The following is a 19,280-nucleotide window of genomic DNA, read 5'->3' on the forward strand; positions in this document are numbered from 1 at the left end:
TCCAGTCAGTACCAACCCTCATAAAACATGGTAAAATATATATTTGTATTACACCTCCATTCAGTCATTGAAAAGGCATGTGAAGGATTTACTGTTTTATTATGTCGTACATATATATACTGTAATAAACAGCACATGGACACAGGCAGAAAAAAAAAACATGGTAAATTTAGACTTACATACAGACAGTACATGTCACCAACTTAAATAACAAACAACATTTGGCAAACTGGGATGTGATGGGTGGGTCTTCCTCGCATTCTGAAAGGAGTGGTTAGGGCTGGGTGGGTGGGTGGGTGGGGATGATGTTGGTATGTTTTTCTTTCTCTTTCTTCATTATATACACGCTGACGCTCGGACAGCCACGACTTTTTATCTCACCTCCGCAAACACTCTGCACAAATAAGAGAGCAAATAACAGAAAGAGGGTTAAGAGTTGTTTTTTTCTGAAAGATGCACACAAACTCACACAAACAAACAGACAAACTCACCTTCACACATAAGACCTGGACTTCTGCAGCTCCCTTAAAGGCACTGGGGAATAAAAGCAAAAAGAGGGTTTAATGGGGTCATGAGTTGTTCATAATCACCTTCAGCCAGGAATGCTCTGGGAGGAAGTGTGTGTTGATTTGTTCCGGGTTTCGATTGTGTGGTTGTGTGTGTGTGTGTGTGTGTTTTTGTGTATTTTCCATCGCAGATTATCTGGCTTGGTTTCTGCCCTCTTAGCCCATTCTCACTTCCTCTCTTGGCCTGTTGACTCAGGGTAATGCGAAGAGTTTGGCTGTGTGTCAGATCATCTGGAGTCATTTTTAGAAGTTGTGGAGTGCCGCGCTGACATCACCCTCTCCAGCAAACGCCGCCCAAAGGCGCTCCCTGCTTAATCCCTCGTTTTCCCCATGAGAGGCCCTCCCATGTATGGTTATGCCTCACAGGACCGCTTGTCGAATCTCTAAAAAAACTCACCAGTGTCATCTATATAGACTCAGTTGACACTTGATGTGAAAATAAGCCTTCGGTTATCTGATTGAAAGTGGATAGCTGTGAATACAGGTGTGAATGCATCCGAGCACTTCCATTATAAATTAAGATGTGATCACTGGAGCCACATCAGGGTGGTGTTCAGGCAGGCATGTGACCCTGTCTGAGGTATGGTGTGAACACACGTGTCCCTGACCGCACTGAAGGTCAATTACTGTAGTGTGCATGTAGCACAGAGATTGCATCCATTTGATTTGCTAACGTCAATCAACTCAGTCATGATATTGAAGCCTCACATTCAATTTTGAGTTCCAAAATCACAATAAGAAATTTACATCCATACTTAGAAGTGGAAATGTGTTCACAAATGGTTACTCCTGATGTTTATTAAACAGCTGTGTGAACTATAACTGATGTGGACGAAACATAAACACAATTTAGGTTTACAGTAAACATAGCAGTGTGTTTTTAAAACAGTAAGATCAAATACAACATTTTCAAGCCCCCACATCACACTCTTCGCAACCCGGCTCAGTGCTTCCTTTTCAATTAAAACAGATGTAGTCAAGGGCTTTTATAGCCAACCGCGCACGTGTCACATCAGTTTCCAAGAAGTCTGTTGGCTGAAACAGATTTTAGGGTAAATGTGTCAAATTTACCCTAAAATTTGAACACAGTAAGGGCGTAAATAGAAGAAGGAACAAATCACGACACAAATGCAGTCTATTGACCTGCACAAAATACCCGCATCCGAACTCGGATAAGCAACAAGTATGGGTCAATCCTGTGTACATCTGCTCCTGCTGTAAATACTCACTTTTATTGTAGAAAATAACTTCTGTTTGAATAACATTCAAGAGCTCTGCTGTTTTAGCTGATACACTTTTTGGAATTAAATGTGTTTAAAATGAAACGTTAAATGTGCTGAACTACTATCTGAAAACACACATGGTGTGGTTGAGTTTATTTGAGACGGGTGAGAGAATGTAAAGAGAACAGGGCTCCGATAGCGGAACTGCCTACTTTGGTGTTCTCTGCCAAAGGCCCATCGAGCTCCATGGTGCCGGCTGTCAGTACAGGTCCCACTAGAGGACTTTGGGCCCTCCTGCCGCCCTCATCGAGTCTGTTTTCTGACAGTTTGGTCAGAAACACGCACACCAGTAGACTGCTGGAGGTCCAGTAGTAGCATGAAACTAGAGAAAACTGTTCCCTCTTTGGGGGTTGTCTTGCTTTGCCTCTCCATTGCACCGGTTATAATTTGCAAAAAAAAAGCTTGAGAAACTGATTCACAATCAGGTGTGCTTCCCAAATGGACAGTTTGAGATCCCTGAAATTAAACTGACTTGGTGTTATAGTGTGAGGATTAAGTGTTCCTTTCATTTTTTCGGAGCAGGGAAAATTGTAATTGACTGATGGCTCAAACGTTCTTACTGTACATCCAGTTTGTTTTGTGATAATGTTTGCCATAAAAAGAAACAGTGGTATGTCCTTTACAGTATGATAAAACCATTATCCTTCTCTCATTCAATTTAACAACCTTCAACTATCCTGTGCATCCTTTTACCAATGGGTTCAGTCTTCTGGCTAATCGTTGGTCATTTCATTCGGTTTCCACCCTCTCTCACCTCTTCATGTTTTTAAAGTCTCCCAACGCTCCCTGAAAGGCTACACCACTGGAGAATTTGAAAAAGGCCAAACATTAGCATTGCTGTAAGGGTATAAATAGAAATGCTTAAGCTGTAAAAACATCAAATTTGGTATTCCTGTTTGACTGATATTAATCTTTGCCACGTTATCACATCCAAAAGCAGGGCTTACACTGTACAAGACGCACTGAGGAGGAGGCTGAGTGAGAGGTGAAGGAGAGGAGAGGGCAAGAAGAAGAAGATATACTTTATTAATCCCGCGAGGGGAAATTCAATCTTACACTCTGTTAATGAACATGCTCAACACACATAGGCTGAAATACACACACATGCACAAACAGGATCTGTCTTGGAGTCCAACATAATGTTAGCTGTATGTGTGAAAGCAGTATATGAGCAGTGTTAAATGTTAAAGGGGTTTTTAACACTTGATTGAAGGATATTTTATTTGAATGTAGTGATCAAATGTGTTTGTAAAATGCTTGTGAACAAAGCGTAGTTAACTATCTGGACATTTCTTTCTGATCCTTACCTCTGGAGTTTTGGGTGTTGGTTTATTTCCCCTTCTCTGAAATAATAATCTCTGTTGGGAGAGGAAAATAGATGTTAATTCATGTTTTTTTTTTAGATTGATAAAGGTTCTGGTACCTTAATAAATTTACAATGTTGGCTAAAGAGTTAGCTTAGATAAAGAGTTAGTCTAGATTACTACAAAGATTGAAAACAGCTTGCACCTCACTAACTACCAGCTGCTACTTCATATTACAGCTTCATATTAAGTATTAAGCAAAGAGTAACATACATCATTTCTTTCTACAGCTTGCAGCAAGTAAATCAGTACATTCATTACAGTTTTTTAAAATTGAAACTGGGAATTTATCATGAATCTGTGGATACATACGTTTGACCTCCAGCTTGCAGGACACAGTGGCTTCCCCCTGGGCGTTCTTGGCTCTGCAGGTGTAAATACCTCCATCAAAGCTGCAGGGCTTTCGGATCTCCAGGGAGCAAATGCCCTGGTTAGAGAGTTTACGGAACTTGGGGTCGTCACCGATGACCATCTGATTCTTCAACCACTCAATCTTGGGCTGAGGGGGAGGAGAAGCGGGGACAAAAAAAAAAAAAAAAAACATTCATGGAACTATAAACCTAAAGATAGATACCGCCAATGATGTCATGATTCTGAAAGAAATGACGACATGACATTTGATTTAAAGGTAGCAATTCATTTGGATTTAGAAGATTTAAAAGCAAGACAGAACTGAGAGACACCCAAACATGCAGACAGACAGGCAGGCAGAGTGAGAGAAAAGTGTGAAGGGTCATCAGAGGAGTTCAACTTTTTTAACCCCGGCAGCTGTACCAGTGAATACATTTACATGCACACTGACTTTTTACTTCTAAATATGAAAATGTTACCAACCTGATGTGGATCTTTATAAATCAGTTTAAATTAACAAATAAAGTTCATATTAAAAACATGACTGAACTCCATTAATAAACCAGCTACAATAACCATGATGGCATGTGTGTCAATGATATCATGAAGGATATCATGAATAAGGCCTCATATACAGTATAATGCGTGACATTTTTCTGTTGCGGTGTGTGCAATATGCCGATAAATAAAGAGCATTTTGAAGCATTCTGACATGTTTACAGAACATTCAGAGTATATTTTCACAGTTGGGTTTTTACAGTAGTTTGCTTCACACAGCCTCTGGTCTGTTTAGGTTTAGCTCTGACGCTTTAAACAAACAAAGTAGCCATCAGTGAGCAAGGCTAGGATTCATCCGATTAAGCACAGATGCATGTTAAAGGGGATATGACTGGAATATTTATTTTCTTTAGCCTTGTAACCTGCAAGAGAAGGAATGTCTTTTTTTTAAGTGCCCAAACTGGAATATATATATAATATATATCATCGTCACTTTACCTCGACAGTTTGAGTCCAACAAGAAAGAAAAAAACATGATATCTACTGTTTCTCCGTCACCGCTGACTGGCAGTGGCCATTGTGTCTTCGAAAGCTAAGGCTGATGCCAAGCTATGCTGGACATGTGCAAAAATGGAAGGGGTTGAAGGAGCAATATGTAACTCTGACACATAGAGTTTGAAATTGGAACTGCAGTCCAAATTCAAAACATTAGAGAGAGCTGTCTTCCACCACACACACACACAACCCCCCCCCCCCCCCCCCCTCCCCACATAAAGGTGATGTGCATGCAGGTTGTCATGTCGCAATGGTCTAACCTCCCTCCATTTTTTAAAAACATCTCCAATATTAATCCTAGTTTTACCACGCTTCTGCTCATGGAGCTCATTCGAAAAAGTAGCTTACTTAGTGTCCGATGATAGAGTAGGGTTATGTTAGGATTTAATTCAGTAAATATCGTACATATTGGTCCTTTAAGAGTAAACAACAGAGAGATAATCAGATCCTGCTTTTGCTTTAATATCAAAATATAAGCTCAGTTTGAGCTGTTTTGACATGATTTTTTTCACACCCTTTATATTAGTAAAGTAAAAGTGAAACATGTAAAATTGAATGATACATCAGCAGCTGGTATTTCAACAGAAGTAAATCACTAGACTTTAAACAGTATGTCATTCTTTAGCTGCTCTCTCTAAATAAATATCTATAGATCCTTAGCACATTAATTTCTTGAACCACAATTTACATCCTCATAGTTCAGTGTGCTTCCTAAGTTGAAGAAATGGCTAGAAATGAAAAAGGTACACGTCCATTTCAAAACAAGTGATACAAATATTTGCGATCTGGTCAAATTTGGCACGTGTTCTTTTACAATCTGAACCTTTCATGAGGCAGACTCAGGAGGCAGACTCAGCATATTCTCAGACTGTGTCTGCTGAGCGTGACAGTTTGGTCAAATGAGAGTAACTTAAGTGTTTTGCCTGACCTCATCAGGTATGTGCTATTCAGAGTCTCAGTGACACTCTCTCTGGATTTCTGAGGGTCCAGCTTCATGCAGTGTGACTCTGGTTATTGGATTTCACCTCAGCTGATGCATTTCAGCACAAATTGTTACAATTCTCCAGCGCTCGTGTGTAAGACCAATTTAGTTCTGAGTTGCTACTTAAGATTTAAAAATAGATTTTTTTTTTATGAAGGTCAGAAATTTGAGTTATTTACTGATAATATCATAAGTGTAAACTGGTTATTAAGATGGACAGATTAACAGGATTTGATTTTTATATTCAAATGTAACTTTTTTTGTTGCATTTTTGAATTGAACTTAAACTAAAATAAATTAAAACTCATCCATTGCATCCTCTCTCACCCATTGCCCTCTCAAATGGACAAGACGAAATTGAGGGACAGGTTTCAGTCTTGGCAGTGGACCAGTTCTTGTGTATTTGAGCCTTTGGCAGCGAAAATGTTGATGCTGATGTTAATGATGTTGTTGTAAACTGACACCGGTTAAAAAACTGAAGATGCTGCTTGGTGCTGTTTTTCTTCGTAGACATGCAGGTATCAAATGAGTATCAAAGTTTGGACCGGTGCATTGAAGCAATGAGGATTTATAGATAAAGTATTTGGACTGAATGCATTATTTCTTGAAGGCAATGTTGGTCTGTAATTTGTTTTTCTGTCCAGAAAGAAAAATCTGATAAAAAACCTCAACCCCAAGTTCGGATCTCCATAAAACTAAGTACCCACATTTACAGTCCACAGGTTATGAATCTTAATGATTTGAGTAATCATCATATTATTCGGAGCTCTGAAAGTAATTTTCCAAACACCTGTTGATATAAAAGCAGAAGAATGTATGAAAACACAAGTGCACATAAGCACAAGGTTTGGTTGGTGAGTTTTACAGTCTAATGCTGCAGAAACTTTAAACATCTATCTTGTTAACTGTGGCATGACAGTGTGCAATATCTCAAAACATGGAAACGCAAGAAGAGTGAATTTATGGAGAGGTTTCAAACAGTAAAAAAAAAAAAGGTTTTGACTGAAGTGATACGGATAACAAGTCAGATTGGGCCTGCTCTGACCAGGCTTGCATAGGGATGCACAAAATGTACTTATTCTTGGCCATCAGATTGCAGCACGTTGCAGGACTCAAACAACCCTGTACCACACTTGGCCAAGACAGATAGAGAAACAAACAAGCGGCCAGTTTCCTGTTAAAACCCTACAGGCCACAGTTAAACTGCAAAACAACCAAAAATGGAGATAAAGACAATGCAAATCAATCGACTTATTTTTGAATCCCCTTTCCTCCCTCATCTCCCATCACATTTCTGTCTCTGTCTCTCCTTCTGCGTGGATGCCGGTCACACTGATAAAAGTGCTGCACTCATGACAGGTGACAAAAATAGGACCTCCTGCGAAACAGCAACATCTCCACTTAGCCTTAACAGGATATCAGGCTATGCTTCTTATCTTTGTCTCTTTGTTGTCTCCCTGTTTATCGACTCTCTCTCTCTCTCCCTCACCTCTCCCTCTCAGCTCATCATGAAGTCTCTCTCCGCCTCTATAAATGACAACTCTTTATCAGAGTCAGCAGGACAACTAATCACACTGAATGCCTTTCTGCTGGACATCCTCAGCAGGTCCCAATGGGCTCTGGACTCTTAGAGAGAGGGGAGAAAGCAGCCTGATAAATGTACTGTAGCACACATACTAACTGGGTGTGACATTATAGGTGTAAAAAAAAAAGTAAGAAAGAGGGAGGGGATGATGGAGCCCAAGTGAGAAAAATATCAACCCTGTATTCATTTAATTGTTGGTATCCGTCATTATGTAACGATGTGGTTTAAAGTGATGTGATAAGGACCATAGGAGGTGAAAGCTGACACTGAGGGATTAACCTGTGGCAGCAGGTTCACATGTATGGGGGTCAAACATGAGTACACATTCAGAGTATGAGGGTTTCCAGTATGAAAGGTGTCCAATGCCTCTCTTTCCATGGTCCCCTGCAGATAATCAGCGGGTATGTTTTCGCACAGCTGTTGTGGGTACACAGCAGCTGAAGATTGGCTGAACTGGTAGCAGAACTCCAGCATGCTGGTCTTCAGGCACCAACGTCTCGTTTTGACACGTTCAGTGAATGTTTTAAGATTCTAAATCTAAACTCAAGGCGTGAATCAACAATTGGAAACTTTTGTCAAAAGCAGGAAACAATTTGATGAATCTTAGTGCTTACTTAGAGAGTCACATTCGGGCTCTTCTGGGACAATAAAGCACGATGAGGGCAGCCCGAGCCGCCATCCGTTTCTTTTTGATTTGTCTCAGCTACACCAGCGTGTACACACTGACCAAGCTGTCCTTGACTTCTCTTACCAAGGACAGCTAATCATCTGCATTTACACCATCTGCGTCAGCCAGACAACTGTAAAGATATGTTTAACCAGAGCAGCGGTCGCCAAGAAAAAGTGAGAGACATTCTGAAACTTCACACAGACATGCCAATGTAAGCCCCGCTCCAGCTGTTGTACAGGGGATCTTTACAGTGGTGACACTGATACTCCATCTGAAGCGGTAAACTGCACACTCAGATGATTTATCTAGGGGCTCCAATAAGAGCTGTTTAAATATCCAATAACAAATGTTGGATCAAGAAGATAGACTTCCTCTTCCTACGATCAGAAACATATCCAAACGTTTCCTCAGTGCCTCATTGTTGTGTTGAACAACCAGTCATTTGTTAAAACACAAGATACACTGAAGATCCATTTAAGGATCATCTCTAACCTTTGGACTTCCACGAACAGAACACAGCAGTTTGGTTGTGTATCCCACGGTGGCAGCGCGGTCACTGAGAGAGGTGGTGAACTTGGGTGCCTCGCTGAAGTCGTGCTCAGGGTACTCAGGAGGCTTGTAGTTAATGCCTGTGAACAAATGGAACAGATATGTTGTTTCACTGGGGAACACTTCCTGCTATTAACAAAAAATGTTGCCAGCCAGCCATCATACCAACATGAGCTTGTTGGACATACTAATCTAAAACCATTGACATTCATATGGACAATATATGATGAAAATGACAGGCTTGTTATCCACTTTCTAACTCCTCCCATAGTGGTTAAATGGAGTTAAGGTAAGGTTACCCAAGTTGGGCACCAAAGTTGGAGTTACCAACATTTCTAGAACTGCATCACGTATCAGCAAGAAAAACCTGTCACTTGATGTTTTAAAGGGTTTGTATAAAGACATGCTCCTCACTCCAACCAGTGCTCAGTTGCTGTTATAAACAGATCACTGTGTTTCAGTTAAGCCCAAGTGATACTGGATTTTTGAGGTCAAAACTTGGTGGGTGGGTGTTGTAATGCTCGATCCCAAGTAGTTCAAACATTTAACTGTTCTAAACTTCATTGTGACAGAAGTAGCTGGGTGAGGAATTTCAAAAAAGGGCAAGAAGTTCAAACCAATCTTGCTTTTCCACTGGCCAATCAGAGTGTGCAGTTGGAGTAAATGTCTGATGGTTGAGTTTGGAAAGTTACAAAAGTAGTCAGACGCAGACCTCAAACACTATCAGTATTGTACAATCAGGATTGTGGGGGAGGAGTTTTCTGATGCTGTTCAACAATCCAAGTAGAGTATGGATGCAGCTTAATGTGCAGCACATCATTAATATAAGTTATGTCTGTTTTTAGAGGAGATACCTATAAGGAGTAGGGCTGTCACATTTTTTTTTACTCATGATCACTGAATTTCAATAGTCAATCATCACATTTTTAATTAAATGTTTGAAATTCCATTATTTTGCATTTAACACATTTTTGTTAGCCTTTTATTTTTAAATAAAGTAAGGAACTTCTGGTTCAAAGGTTACAATGTTAACTTAACCACATAAAAAAGGAACTCATTATGGATCGAAGAATCATTGAGCAATAAAACAGTATTAAGTAGGGCTGTCAAATGATTTAAATTTCTAATCATGACTAATCGATGAATTCCAAATACTATTAATCACATTTTTAATCGCATGTTTGAAATTCAATTATTTTTGCATTTAAAAACTATTTTTTTAACCCTTTCACTTTGAATTGTTGTACTGTCTTAAGACTGAGGGTACTTTACTTCTTGTTACAATGCAAACCTGCATTTATTTTGAAATTAACTGAGAAACTTCCTGTAGAACAAAGGTTAAGACACTAACTTAACTATGGAAAAAGTCCATGCGTCTAGTATTTAGGTATATAAAATGTTTGAAAATCACAAAATGTCACTATTGTTGTGTTGCTATAGCAATAATAGACTGAAAAATATTTTAGATCAGAGCAAACACAAAGCAACACATTAAGCACACTGGCTTACATAAACATTATTCCCTGCAAGGACACAGCTTCAGGTGAGTACAGTATAAACACATACATAGTAAGAGCAGCATTTGCCCTGCCAGCTGTCTTAACATTGTTAGACCCTCTTAAAATGTATTTCAGCAGCAGCTGAGCACCGGCCAAGAGAGCTACCACTTGTGTTTTTAAAGCAGTGCCAGAGCCATTTCCACTCCTCAAGTGTTCACTTCAAACACACACATGCTAACGCTAACAAGACCCACACACTTACTGCAGCTCATTAAAGAGTACCCACTCGCCCACTTGTACAGCAGCCATGCCTTTAAACACCTCAGAGGAGTTAAGAAAAGAGTCCAGAAGGTCACCTGTCTTCTGGATGGTGGCCACCGCCTTGGTGACAGCGCAGCTCTCACCCGTGCCCACCTTGTTCTCTGCAAACACTCTGAAGGAGTACGTGTTTCCCATGATGAGGTCTGAGACGGTAGCAGTGAGTCTGTGGTAGTGGTCCAGCACCGTGAACCACTCCTGTGGGAAGACACACAACACACACACACACACACACACACACACACACACACACACACACACACACACACACACACACACACAGTTTAACTCAACTCACTTAGGTGCTTCGGCACGGTACAGTTCATGCATGAGCACAAGCTTGGGTACACAACGAGGACATCCTTCATTATCGATAAATCCCGGAGCGTTCTGGCTGTATCTGACTAAAATGACTTGAAATAAGCCACAAACTCAGTAAAGTAGCTGTCATGCTCTCTGTGTTTTTCTTCGTTGTGAGGACACCGACTCAACCGAGCGTCCCTTTTTTTTTTTTGAGTCTGTCTGTCTTGTAAACTAAGCACGCTTTATAATTACGTCAACGAGGTGCACGAGGTAACCGTGCTCAGGCCTGGTTAGTCCTGGAGCAGTATGGTATGGGACAACATTGCCTAGTGTGAGCACGCCCTCAGATCCATCCTTTAGCTTTATCTTTTTTGAATGCATTTCACTTTCCGAATCAGTTTTTATTTTCTCTTAACCATAGTGTGTAACAGAATGACTCGAGGAGATAGAAGGCTACATAAAACTTCTGAACATTTTCAGCTCTCTCTTGCTGACTTACACCTCTGCCAGATCTCTTTCAAAACCACAAGGCACAACTTTTTAAAGACGTTTAGCTATTTGACAGACTTTGAAGTCACTTTCTCTTGCGATAAAGACTACTATATCCATATTGTTAGTAGGAGAAAGACGTTGGTTAAGAAGTTTAAAAAACAATTCTAAGTCTTCATAAAGCTGTTTCATGTTTGTAAATTCATCCAAGTTCTGTAACAGAGAAATGATCTCAATTGAGGGATTCTTAACTCCAATAAAGTATCTGAAAGTGTGCAAGACAGGTCTGATCTGATATACAACTTTGGCTAATGTTACATAGTGCTATCAGTACAAAGAGCCACTCATTAAAAACCTGTGTTTAGAAGTATTACAGCTCATTAACACTCCATAATCTTACCATGAATGGACACATTAAATATTCTGACAACACATTGGCAGGATGTATATGTATGTAGAAAATGTAGCATACCCCTGTCTTCCTGTCTGCCTTCTGCACGGTGTATCCTGTGATCTCTGTGTTGCCGCTATCTTTGGGTGGGGTCCATTCCAGGGCAGCGTTGAAGCCCCAGGTGTCCGCCAGCTTCACGCTGGTTGGAGGGCCGGGCAGCTCTGAGGAAACACATCACTTTCTTTAATTATAAAGGGTTGAATTCATAACCAGTGTGATCATCAAAGCTAAAATATATGTCTCCTCTTAGCTCTGTAAGATCATCTTTAATGTTGGGCAGCACATCTTCACAGCAGCAGCTGACAACTGGGCCACAAACTCCGGGGTCAAAGATCATCATTGTTAAGGATGTGATCAAGTCACTAATGTTAGATCCAACAAGGGCAAATACATGTAAACATTACGCACGTGTGACTCACCCACAATCTGAAGCGTGAGGGGGGCTTTGTCTTCAAAGCTGTCCACTTTCACAGACATCTCGTAAACACCGGAGTCTTCCCTCTCAGAAGTGCGAATGAACATGATGCTGTCCTTGTCACTGTTCCTGATGTTGACCCTCTTTGTGTCCAGAGGCTGACCATCCTTCAGCCAGGACACCACAGGTTTGGGCTTTCCCTGACGTATGGGAAAAAGAGGGAAAGTAATGTCTGCAAAAAAAAAAATTCTATAGTGCTTTGATGTTGGCTTAACCAATCGTGTGTGTATGTGCTTACAAGGAAGGGGATGACCAAGTTGATCTGCTCTCCAACCTGCCTCACAACTCGCACTCTGAGGTTGCGGGGCATTTTGATCTTGGGACGATCTGAAAACCAGTAGCAAAACCAAACTTGTTTTACTCTCTGTTGTTGGGTTTTCTATTTCTATGAGTTGATCCATTGCATTGCTTGGATACCTAACTAGCAATTCAAGCTACCAATGCACGGTGTACAAATCGTTCAAAGAACACTTCCAATATGTGGTCATGTTCGCTCTACACGTCAGCTCAACGAGACCTAAATAGAGCAGAGACAAGGCTGACCAGACAGCATGACCGAATGAGCTAAAATTAACCACTAACTTAGTCCAAACTGTCCAATGATCCAAGTCATCCACAACAAAAAATACATCTTCACAAATTTTATAGTGAACGTATTGGTATATACTTTAAAAAGTGCTAATTATGAATGGGCACGCGCAGAAAGAAGGAGATAGGAACTCTATGTGAAGATATTTTATATGTGAGAGAGGAAAAGAAGTCCAGTATCTGGGTAGAGACGGTCAAAGAGGAAGACCCTGTGTCCGGCAGCTCTTAAAAATAGCTTTGGTGATGAGACACTTGGACATAAACCAACACGTGTTCACTCCGTGTCAGGCACAAAGAAGCAGCGGGAGAATGTCATCACTTTCAACGGCGGCTGCAGTCTAACGTCACAACTCGAAACACTCGAGGCCGAAAACTATAGACACCCAAATCTACGGCGATAACTGCTGTGAATAAAATGAAATGGATTCATTTAGCTGTGGTTAGGACTTTATGAGCCATCCTCTGAGCTGCTGCTGTGCTGGATGGTTGTGTTTGGCCTGGGTGCTAAGTATCAGGAACGGCATCTCTAGCATGTTTGTGCATAAGTAGCAGATGTCTGAAAAGCTCTGTGGGCTTACAGGAAATCTGAAACAACCAAGCTGATACCCCCCATCAGCTTTTTCACCCTGCAGATGCCCCTGCATCTCCACGGCCAATCGAAATCATTCTTCCTGTTCTTCTTTTTTGGAGCAGTCACAATTTCTCTGTCTGTTGTTCCCAATTTAACCTGGATCCTTGCCCACACTTTGTATTCCAACAATTGTCAGCATAACACCACTGCTCATTGTGATGTCCAACCACTGTCAGGTTCATTCCCCCATCCAGATTTGGCTCAAACACTAATCCCTGCTAATCAGCACACTTCCCAGCAATGCCCGGATGTGTTCCTAACATTACAGCATCCAGCAGCGAGCGAGTCCTCCTGCAAACCATCCATAGCCTCGCTTTGTCTCTGGATAAAGTGTCTTTGTGGGGGGCTTTCAGCATATCTAGGACAGTGTGTCTTTATCAGAAGCCTGAGTGTGTAGATGGGTGCCTGGTCAGGACACACAGCTGAATTTACCCCCAACAAGCCACCCAGAATCTATTAATTAGGCTCGGGTTTCGCTCCCTCCATTCAAGCAGCAGATCTAATTGCATAACTCACATTTCTCAACTAAAGTTTCCTGTTTGTCCGAAGCAGTTTGAACCCCGACCAGGATATACGCTCAGAGACGGTAAGCTGTCCTGAAAGTGGATAACTGGGGCATGTCGGCTCAGGTCAACACCTCATCAATGTGACTCAACGCGATGGCTGATGGAAATTCACAGCTCCAATAAGGAAACAAACACGTCTAAGAAAGAAGGACCTGAAAGTGTGACACATTTTATCGGTTGTTCTGGATATTCATCTACGATTTGAATCTATCAAGTTCTGTCTGTTTGCAAGAACAATCATCATATTTTTCTTGTTTACTCCTTTTTCTGATTCCCATAGTTCCTGATTTAGACGATCATGTCACCATTTTGTTGTTGCTATTTGGGTACATTTCTAATTTGACTGCTGTAATACAAGTGTATACAGAGAAAATGTACCCTTTTTTCAATTTTTTTTTTATAAAAGTCAATCGTTTTGCATAAAAGCTAAGAAAATGAAAGAAATGACAGGGCATATATGCTGAAGTTTAGCTTGGTAACATGCTTACGTTAGCTAATCAACACTAAACATGACGAATAGCTGATGCTGATGCGATACGGCATTAGTTTGACAGATATTCACTGAGTGAAACCTCCTCAATGTGGTGGACCCAACATGTGAACCAAACTTCTGGGTGATCCATTCAATAGAGTGATATCAGACCAGGCCTAAGTGATTTACAACACTTTATGACTCGTTAGCTATACAAAGTGTTTTTCTCTTGTGTCAAACAAAACAGCTAGAGAGACACGGTCATAAACTGAAGAGAGACAGTGACACTGAGGTCACACTCGCAGTGCTGCAGTCATTTAAAAATGGCAGACAGATGGTTCATTAGCCAAACGTTTTCCTTTGGGCTGACTCACACTTCCATTAAATCATCTTAAAGACTGATGCAGCACAAGCTGTTTTAGAGGCGGACTGTAGCACTGATGTTTAAAGTATGTAGTCCAGCAGGAACAGTTCTTTTTATGTCTGTGTATTTCTACTGTTGTATCAGGTAATTAATAGCTACATAAATGTATTACTTTATATATCAGATTTCTATTCATCCTTTTCACAATTTTTTTCCTCTTATTTTATTTTAATAATTCAATGCTCTTTTAATTATTGTCTAATGGTATATATCATTTTATATTTGTGAAGCCCTTTTAAAATTATTGATTTTGATGAGAAATCAGTGAAAAATATTTATTATGATGACGTATTTATTTTTTGTTGTTAGCTTCAAACACTTCATAGTCCTTAAGGTTGCAAACCAGGAAGTCACAAAGGTCCATAGATCTCATCTTATATCCTAATTTGTCAAGCTTTCAGTAACGTCTGAAGATGTGTTAGTGAAAGAAAGATTTACAGCCAATGAAAGGTCTTGTCAGCACCTGTGGGATTTATGTGCCCACATCTGTGCAGTCCATCTGAGGCCACTGCAGTTAATAACTCCAGGGTTGCAACATGAGTATTTTAAGGAAAGGTCACGAGTTACAGCCACCTCCTGATAAAGAGGTTGGAGACAAGGACATTTAGAAAGCTGTCTTAACACTGCTGAAACTGTCTTCTGAGTGAAGTTTTGTTTGAGGCTAGAGAACTGTTGAAGACACCTTTGAGGTTAATACAAATAAATAGTAGGAAAGATTGCAAACAGTATACTAAAGCACAGCACCGCATATAAACATTATCATAGCATCTTTGATTTCTATCTAAGAGCTGTTAAATCTCTAAGTGTATAGTTACAAGGTTTGTCTAAATGCAAGCTCAAACAATTCAGTTTGGGCTGTTCGGACTTCCCTCTTTAGGCACACAGGTGTAAGTGGTCTGTGGAACTGACTTTAGCTGTGACTCACCAACAACCTCGCGGATTGGCACTGGCGCCGCGAGTGTAGCAGGCTCACTGCGGCCACCCGGGTTCACAGCCACCACGCGCACATTCAGCAGGTCGCCGGCCGTCAGATTCTTGATGCAGTAGCGGTTAACCGGGGTGAGCTCCTCCTGAGCAACAACCCAGTCTGTAGCTGTAGGAAAAATCCAGAGTTAGTGTTAGCGCATAGATTTTAAAGCAATTTGAATTTAGACTTTACTTAACAGGACAGCTCAGACTGCAACTTACTTTTTGTATCACTCTTTTATTATATACTTGCATAACTCCTGAGACGTGTAAAACATCTCTTTATGGGACATGTTTAGTAGTTTATCGCCTGTCGACACAAGTTTACAAACAACCTGCCCATAAGGAGTCAACTTTGGCCGTCACCGTGAAACCTCAGAAGGCCCGCTGTCATCTGGGCAAACGAGCCCTTCTAAAAGTGGTGTCAGAAGATACAGTGACAACTGATGAAATGCAGCCTGCCGTATACGGTCTGGACCCAGCTATGAGTCTATCTGCCCTCTGACACTCTGGGGACAGGTGCAGCCTCTCTCTATCTCAAGCACACGCACACACAAGTTCACACACACAGACTCACTTCCGTCCTTGCAGTACTCGATGGTGAATCCATCCAGGCCGGAGTTTCCGATGGTCTCTGGGGTCTTCCATTTAATAGTGAGGCTGGACTCGTTCACGTCTTCCACAGAGACGTCCAGAGGAGCGCTGGTGGGGACTGAAGTGAGATTCAGGTGGGTTAATAAACACCAGACAACAGTACGATGAGCTGAAAGGACACTGTAAAATACACACAACATTGAGAAGCCTTCATAGTCCCCGTTTTTTAGCATGATAACATGTCAGAATGCAACTGAGGATTTGTTCCATTATCAACTAAACATCGTAACTAAACATCTTCAAGTGTCTCACACTGTTTCATTAAAGGCCATGAACACCAAAATAACCATAAAGAACTGCAAAATCCAAAAGGCAACTGGACTTGCTTGAAATTCTTGAAGATGTTTTTTGCCCCTTATCCAATGATCCATATTCTATATATATATCTATGACACAGAAGAGCTGTTAATTACCAAAGTGTATATTCTAGAGTCTGAATTTTTACTTGAAACAATAAAAATAACATTGGTCAGGTGATCAAAATAAGCATAGATTATTCTCTCTTCATTATTCTGCTTATGGTTTCAACAAACAGGCTTTTAACCACAGAGCAGAATTCATCTGCAGCTGTTTGATATTCAAAAAATGCTTATTACAGATGTTTCTCAGAAGAAATGTTGTGAAGTATTTGCTGCTTCCAGCTTTGAGAAAAGTAAACATGGGGGTTACCTGCAGGAGGCGGGGGCGTGGGGGCCTTTGGCGGCTCCTCAACTACAGCTGGTTCAGCTGGAGCGGCTAGCATCAAACAAGCAGGAGGTTAATGTCAGTTTTAGAAACAAACACCAGCAATGAGGACTTGGTAAACAAATAACCAAAACTTCTTTTCCATATAGTTTCAATCTGATGATCTCTGTGGAAGTTCAAAGTCCTCACAGCTGGTGGAAAAGCACTTTGGAGAGCACCTGTCTTGCACATGAGATTTTTAATGAAGCAGGTAACATTGCTTGCTGTGTGTTTTTGCAGGAATGTTGTTTACTGTTGTGGTGGTTTATGTTTACCGTCTGCGGGAGCATCTGCAGTATCTGCAGCCGGAGCAGCAGCACCGTCTTCGGCAGCGGGAGCATCAGCAGTGGGAGCATCAGCAGCGGGAGCATCAGCAGCGGGAGCATCAGCTTGCGTTAAAATGCCATTAGGAAAGCCAATTAGTGTTTTACATTAAAATATTAATCATGCAGATTAATCAATCAGTTTCAAGATAATTTGATCAAGAAACACTCCACAGAAGCCAGCAGCAGGAAAGAGCGGAGGGACGAAGCTTTTGTAGTCACAGAGACAACAAATGGATGGTTTCATGACACAAAGACAGACCAGTGAAGACATTTTGAAGACACTGTAAAACTTTGCACAAGGCTGAACACCAATACATGTCAAACAAAGAGAAACATTGTGGTCAAATAAAAAAAGACGCCGGGATCAAAAATGAAGAACTACACATGGTAAATGCAGAAAAATACATAAATACATGGATCAAGAGGGAGAAACACACAGAGCTTGTGTTATGCACAGTGGGACACAAATACACATATCATGCTCTGCAAATTGGACGCCTGTGGTGTGTGTTTACCCTCAGCAGGAGCTGTCGAATCCAATCCCTCTTGGACGGGAGTCTCATCAGCTAAAGTTAGGGGTTACATGTTGAGGTTTAGCAGTCACTCAAATAAATCCACCAGTGACGTACTTCACCATCCAAGATGTGGTGAACACAATCTTAAACAACTGTTCTGATTCATGTAGCTTGAGAGCAAGAGGAGATGTGACTCTCTGTTTACCAGGCCTTGGTTGGTAACGTAGAAATCACTGGTGGGTAATTTAACCATCATGTTAAGCCCATGCAAGTTGTTCTGCTTCTTTTTAAATCACTTTTCTACTTGTCCGCATTACATCAAGGGAAACTTTTCTGTAAATGTTGTGAAATTTACATCCAGAAAAAGTAATCCATAACATCCGGATTATCCATGAGAAGCAGAAGAATGAGATATTAGATACATGTTAGCAGAAGATTGTAAAAAATAAAAACTATACACTCAGGTCAATTTTATCCCACCAAAATTGCAAAAAATAGCCTGATCCACAGAAGTCCAGTATTAAGAGTCCACTCACACTCTTATCTAAATATTGAACTTTAAAATGCAAAACAACAATTTCAACTGTATAGTTTAGAACAGGATTGGGATGACAGCTGCTGCAGCTGTTTTAATACTTTCCTTGGCTAGTCTTCCTACTGAGTCTCATTTATTTTAACACAATATTACCATATCATTTTCTGGGTCATAGAGACCTTAAATTATATGATATATATTAATTCAAAAATAACTTGTAATAAATTGACTGGGTAGGCTACAGGCAAAGGAAAAGTGAAAAGATGAAGATTGGTTAAATGTTCATCAAATGTTCATATAATTAATAAAGGATGACTCTGTGGTGGTATATCACTGTATTGTAATTCTCAGATATTGTGTGTTATTTAACTAATATGAACAGTATGGGAAAAGTACAGTCAGTATTGTGCAGTGCAGTTCAGCATCACCACCACAAACCACAAAGTCCAAAAATGGCTATTAGTGCAATCAGCACCTCTTTTAAATCTCGCGGGACTTTGTGTTAGTTTAAGCTTGGTGTATCTATTAAATAAATAAATCCACCATTCTGGTAACTTGTAAACGCAGTCATGTTTTCTCCGAGTCAGTAACCCCTCATAAAGCTATCTTGTGTTTCTCTACTCCCTGTGGTACCTGGAGCAGCGGGGGTGTCCTCTGCCGGGGCTACGGGGGCACCAGCTCCCTCAGCTGCAGGAGCTGCCGCGGCCGGAGCCTCCTCGGCAGGAGCTGCAGCCTCCGCAGGTGGAGCCTCCGCAGGTGGAGCCTCTACAGGAGCTGGTTCAGGCTGCGGGGCGGGCTCAGGTGCCTTCTCGGCAGCCTTCTTGGCTGGGGACTTCTTGATGGGTGCAGGTTTGCTTGGCATCGTGCTGACAGACGGCCAGTTCTCTGGATGAAGGAGCCAAGAGGGTCTTAGGTAATATATATAGCGAGGGGATGGAGGGG

At 41.0% G+C, this 19,280-nt stretch overlaps 1 protein-coding gene across 4 annotated transcripts; it reads right to left on the reverse strand.

The window, feature by feature from the left end:
- Positions 1 to 281: 281 nt before the first annotated feature.
- On the reverse strand, positions 282 to 19,234 carry mybpha (myosin binding protein Ha). 4 transcript variants are annotated; one of them, XM_061056703.1, is made up of 15 exons: positions 18,972 to 19,233; positions 17,804 to 17,854; positions 17,238 to 17,336; positions 16,909 to 16,974; positions 16,163 to 16,297; positions 15,545 to 15,712; positions 12,177 to 12,265; positions 11,883 to 12,078; positions 11,485 to 11,624; positions 10,259 to 10,418; positions 8,347 to 8,483; positions 3,526 to 3,712; positions 3,157 to 3,207; positions 492 to 534; positions 282 to 394 (listed from the first exon to the last, which is right to left on the reverse strand). In XM_061056703.1, the coding sequence occupies exons 1-13, from the start codon at positions 19,198 to 19,200 to the stop codon at positions 3,179 to 3,181; spliced, it is 1,686 nt and encodes a 561-aa protein (XP_060912686.1). In that variant the 5' UTR covers positions 19,201 to 19,233; the 3' UTR covers positions 282 to 394; positions 492 to 534; positions 3,157 to 3,178. The 4 variants fall into 4 exon arrangements, with proteins under 4 accessions (XP_060912686.1, XP_060912685.1, XP_060912687.1 ...); XM_061056702.1 differs by having other exon boundaries at positions 17,238 to 17,351; XM_061056704.1 differs by lacking the exon at positions 17,238 to 17,336.
- Positions 19,235 to 19,280: the final 46 nt, after the last annotated feature.

Source organism: Labrus mixtus, chromosome 15 (assembly GCF_963584025.1).
Source record: "Labrus mixtus chromosome 15, fLabMix1.1, whole genome shotgun sequence".
Taxonomy (NCBI): domain Eukaryota; kingdom Metazoa; phylum Chordata; class Actinopteri; order Labriformes; family Labridae; genus Labrus; species Labrus mixtus.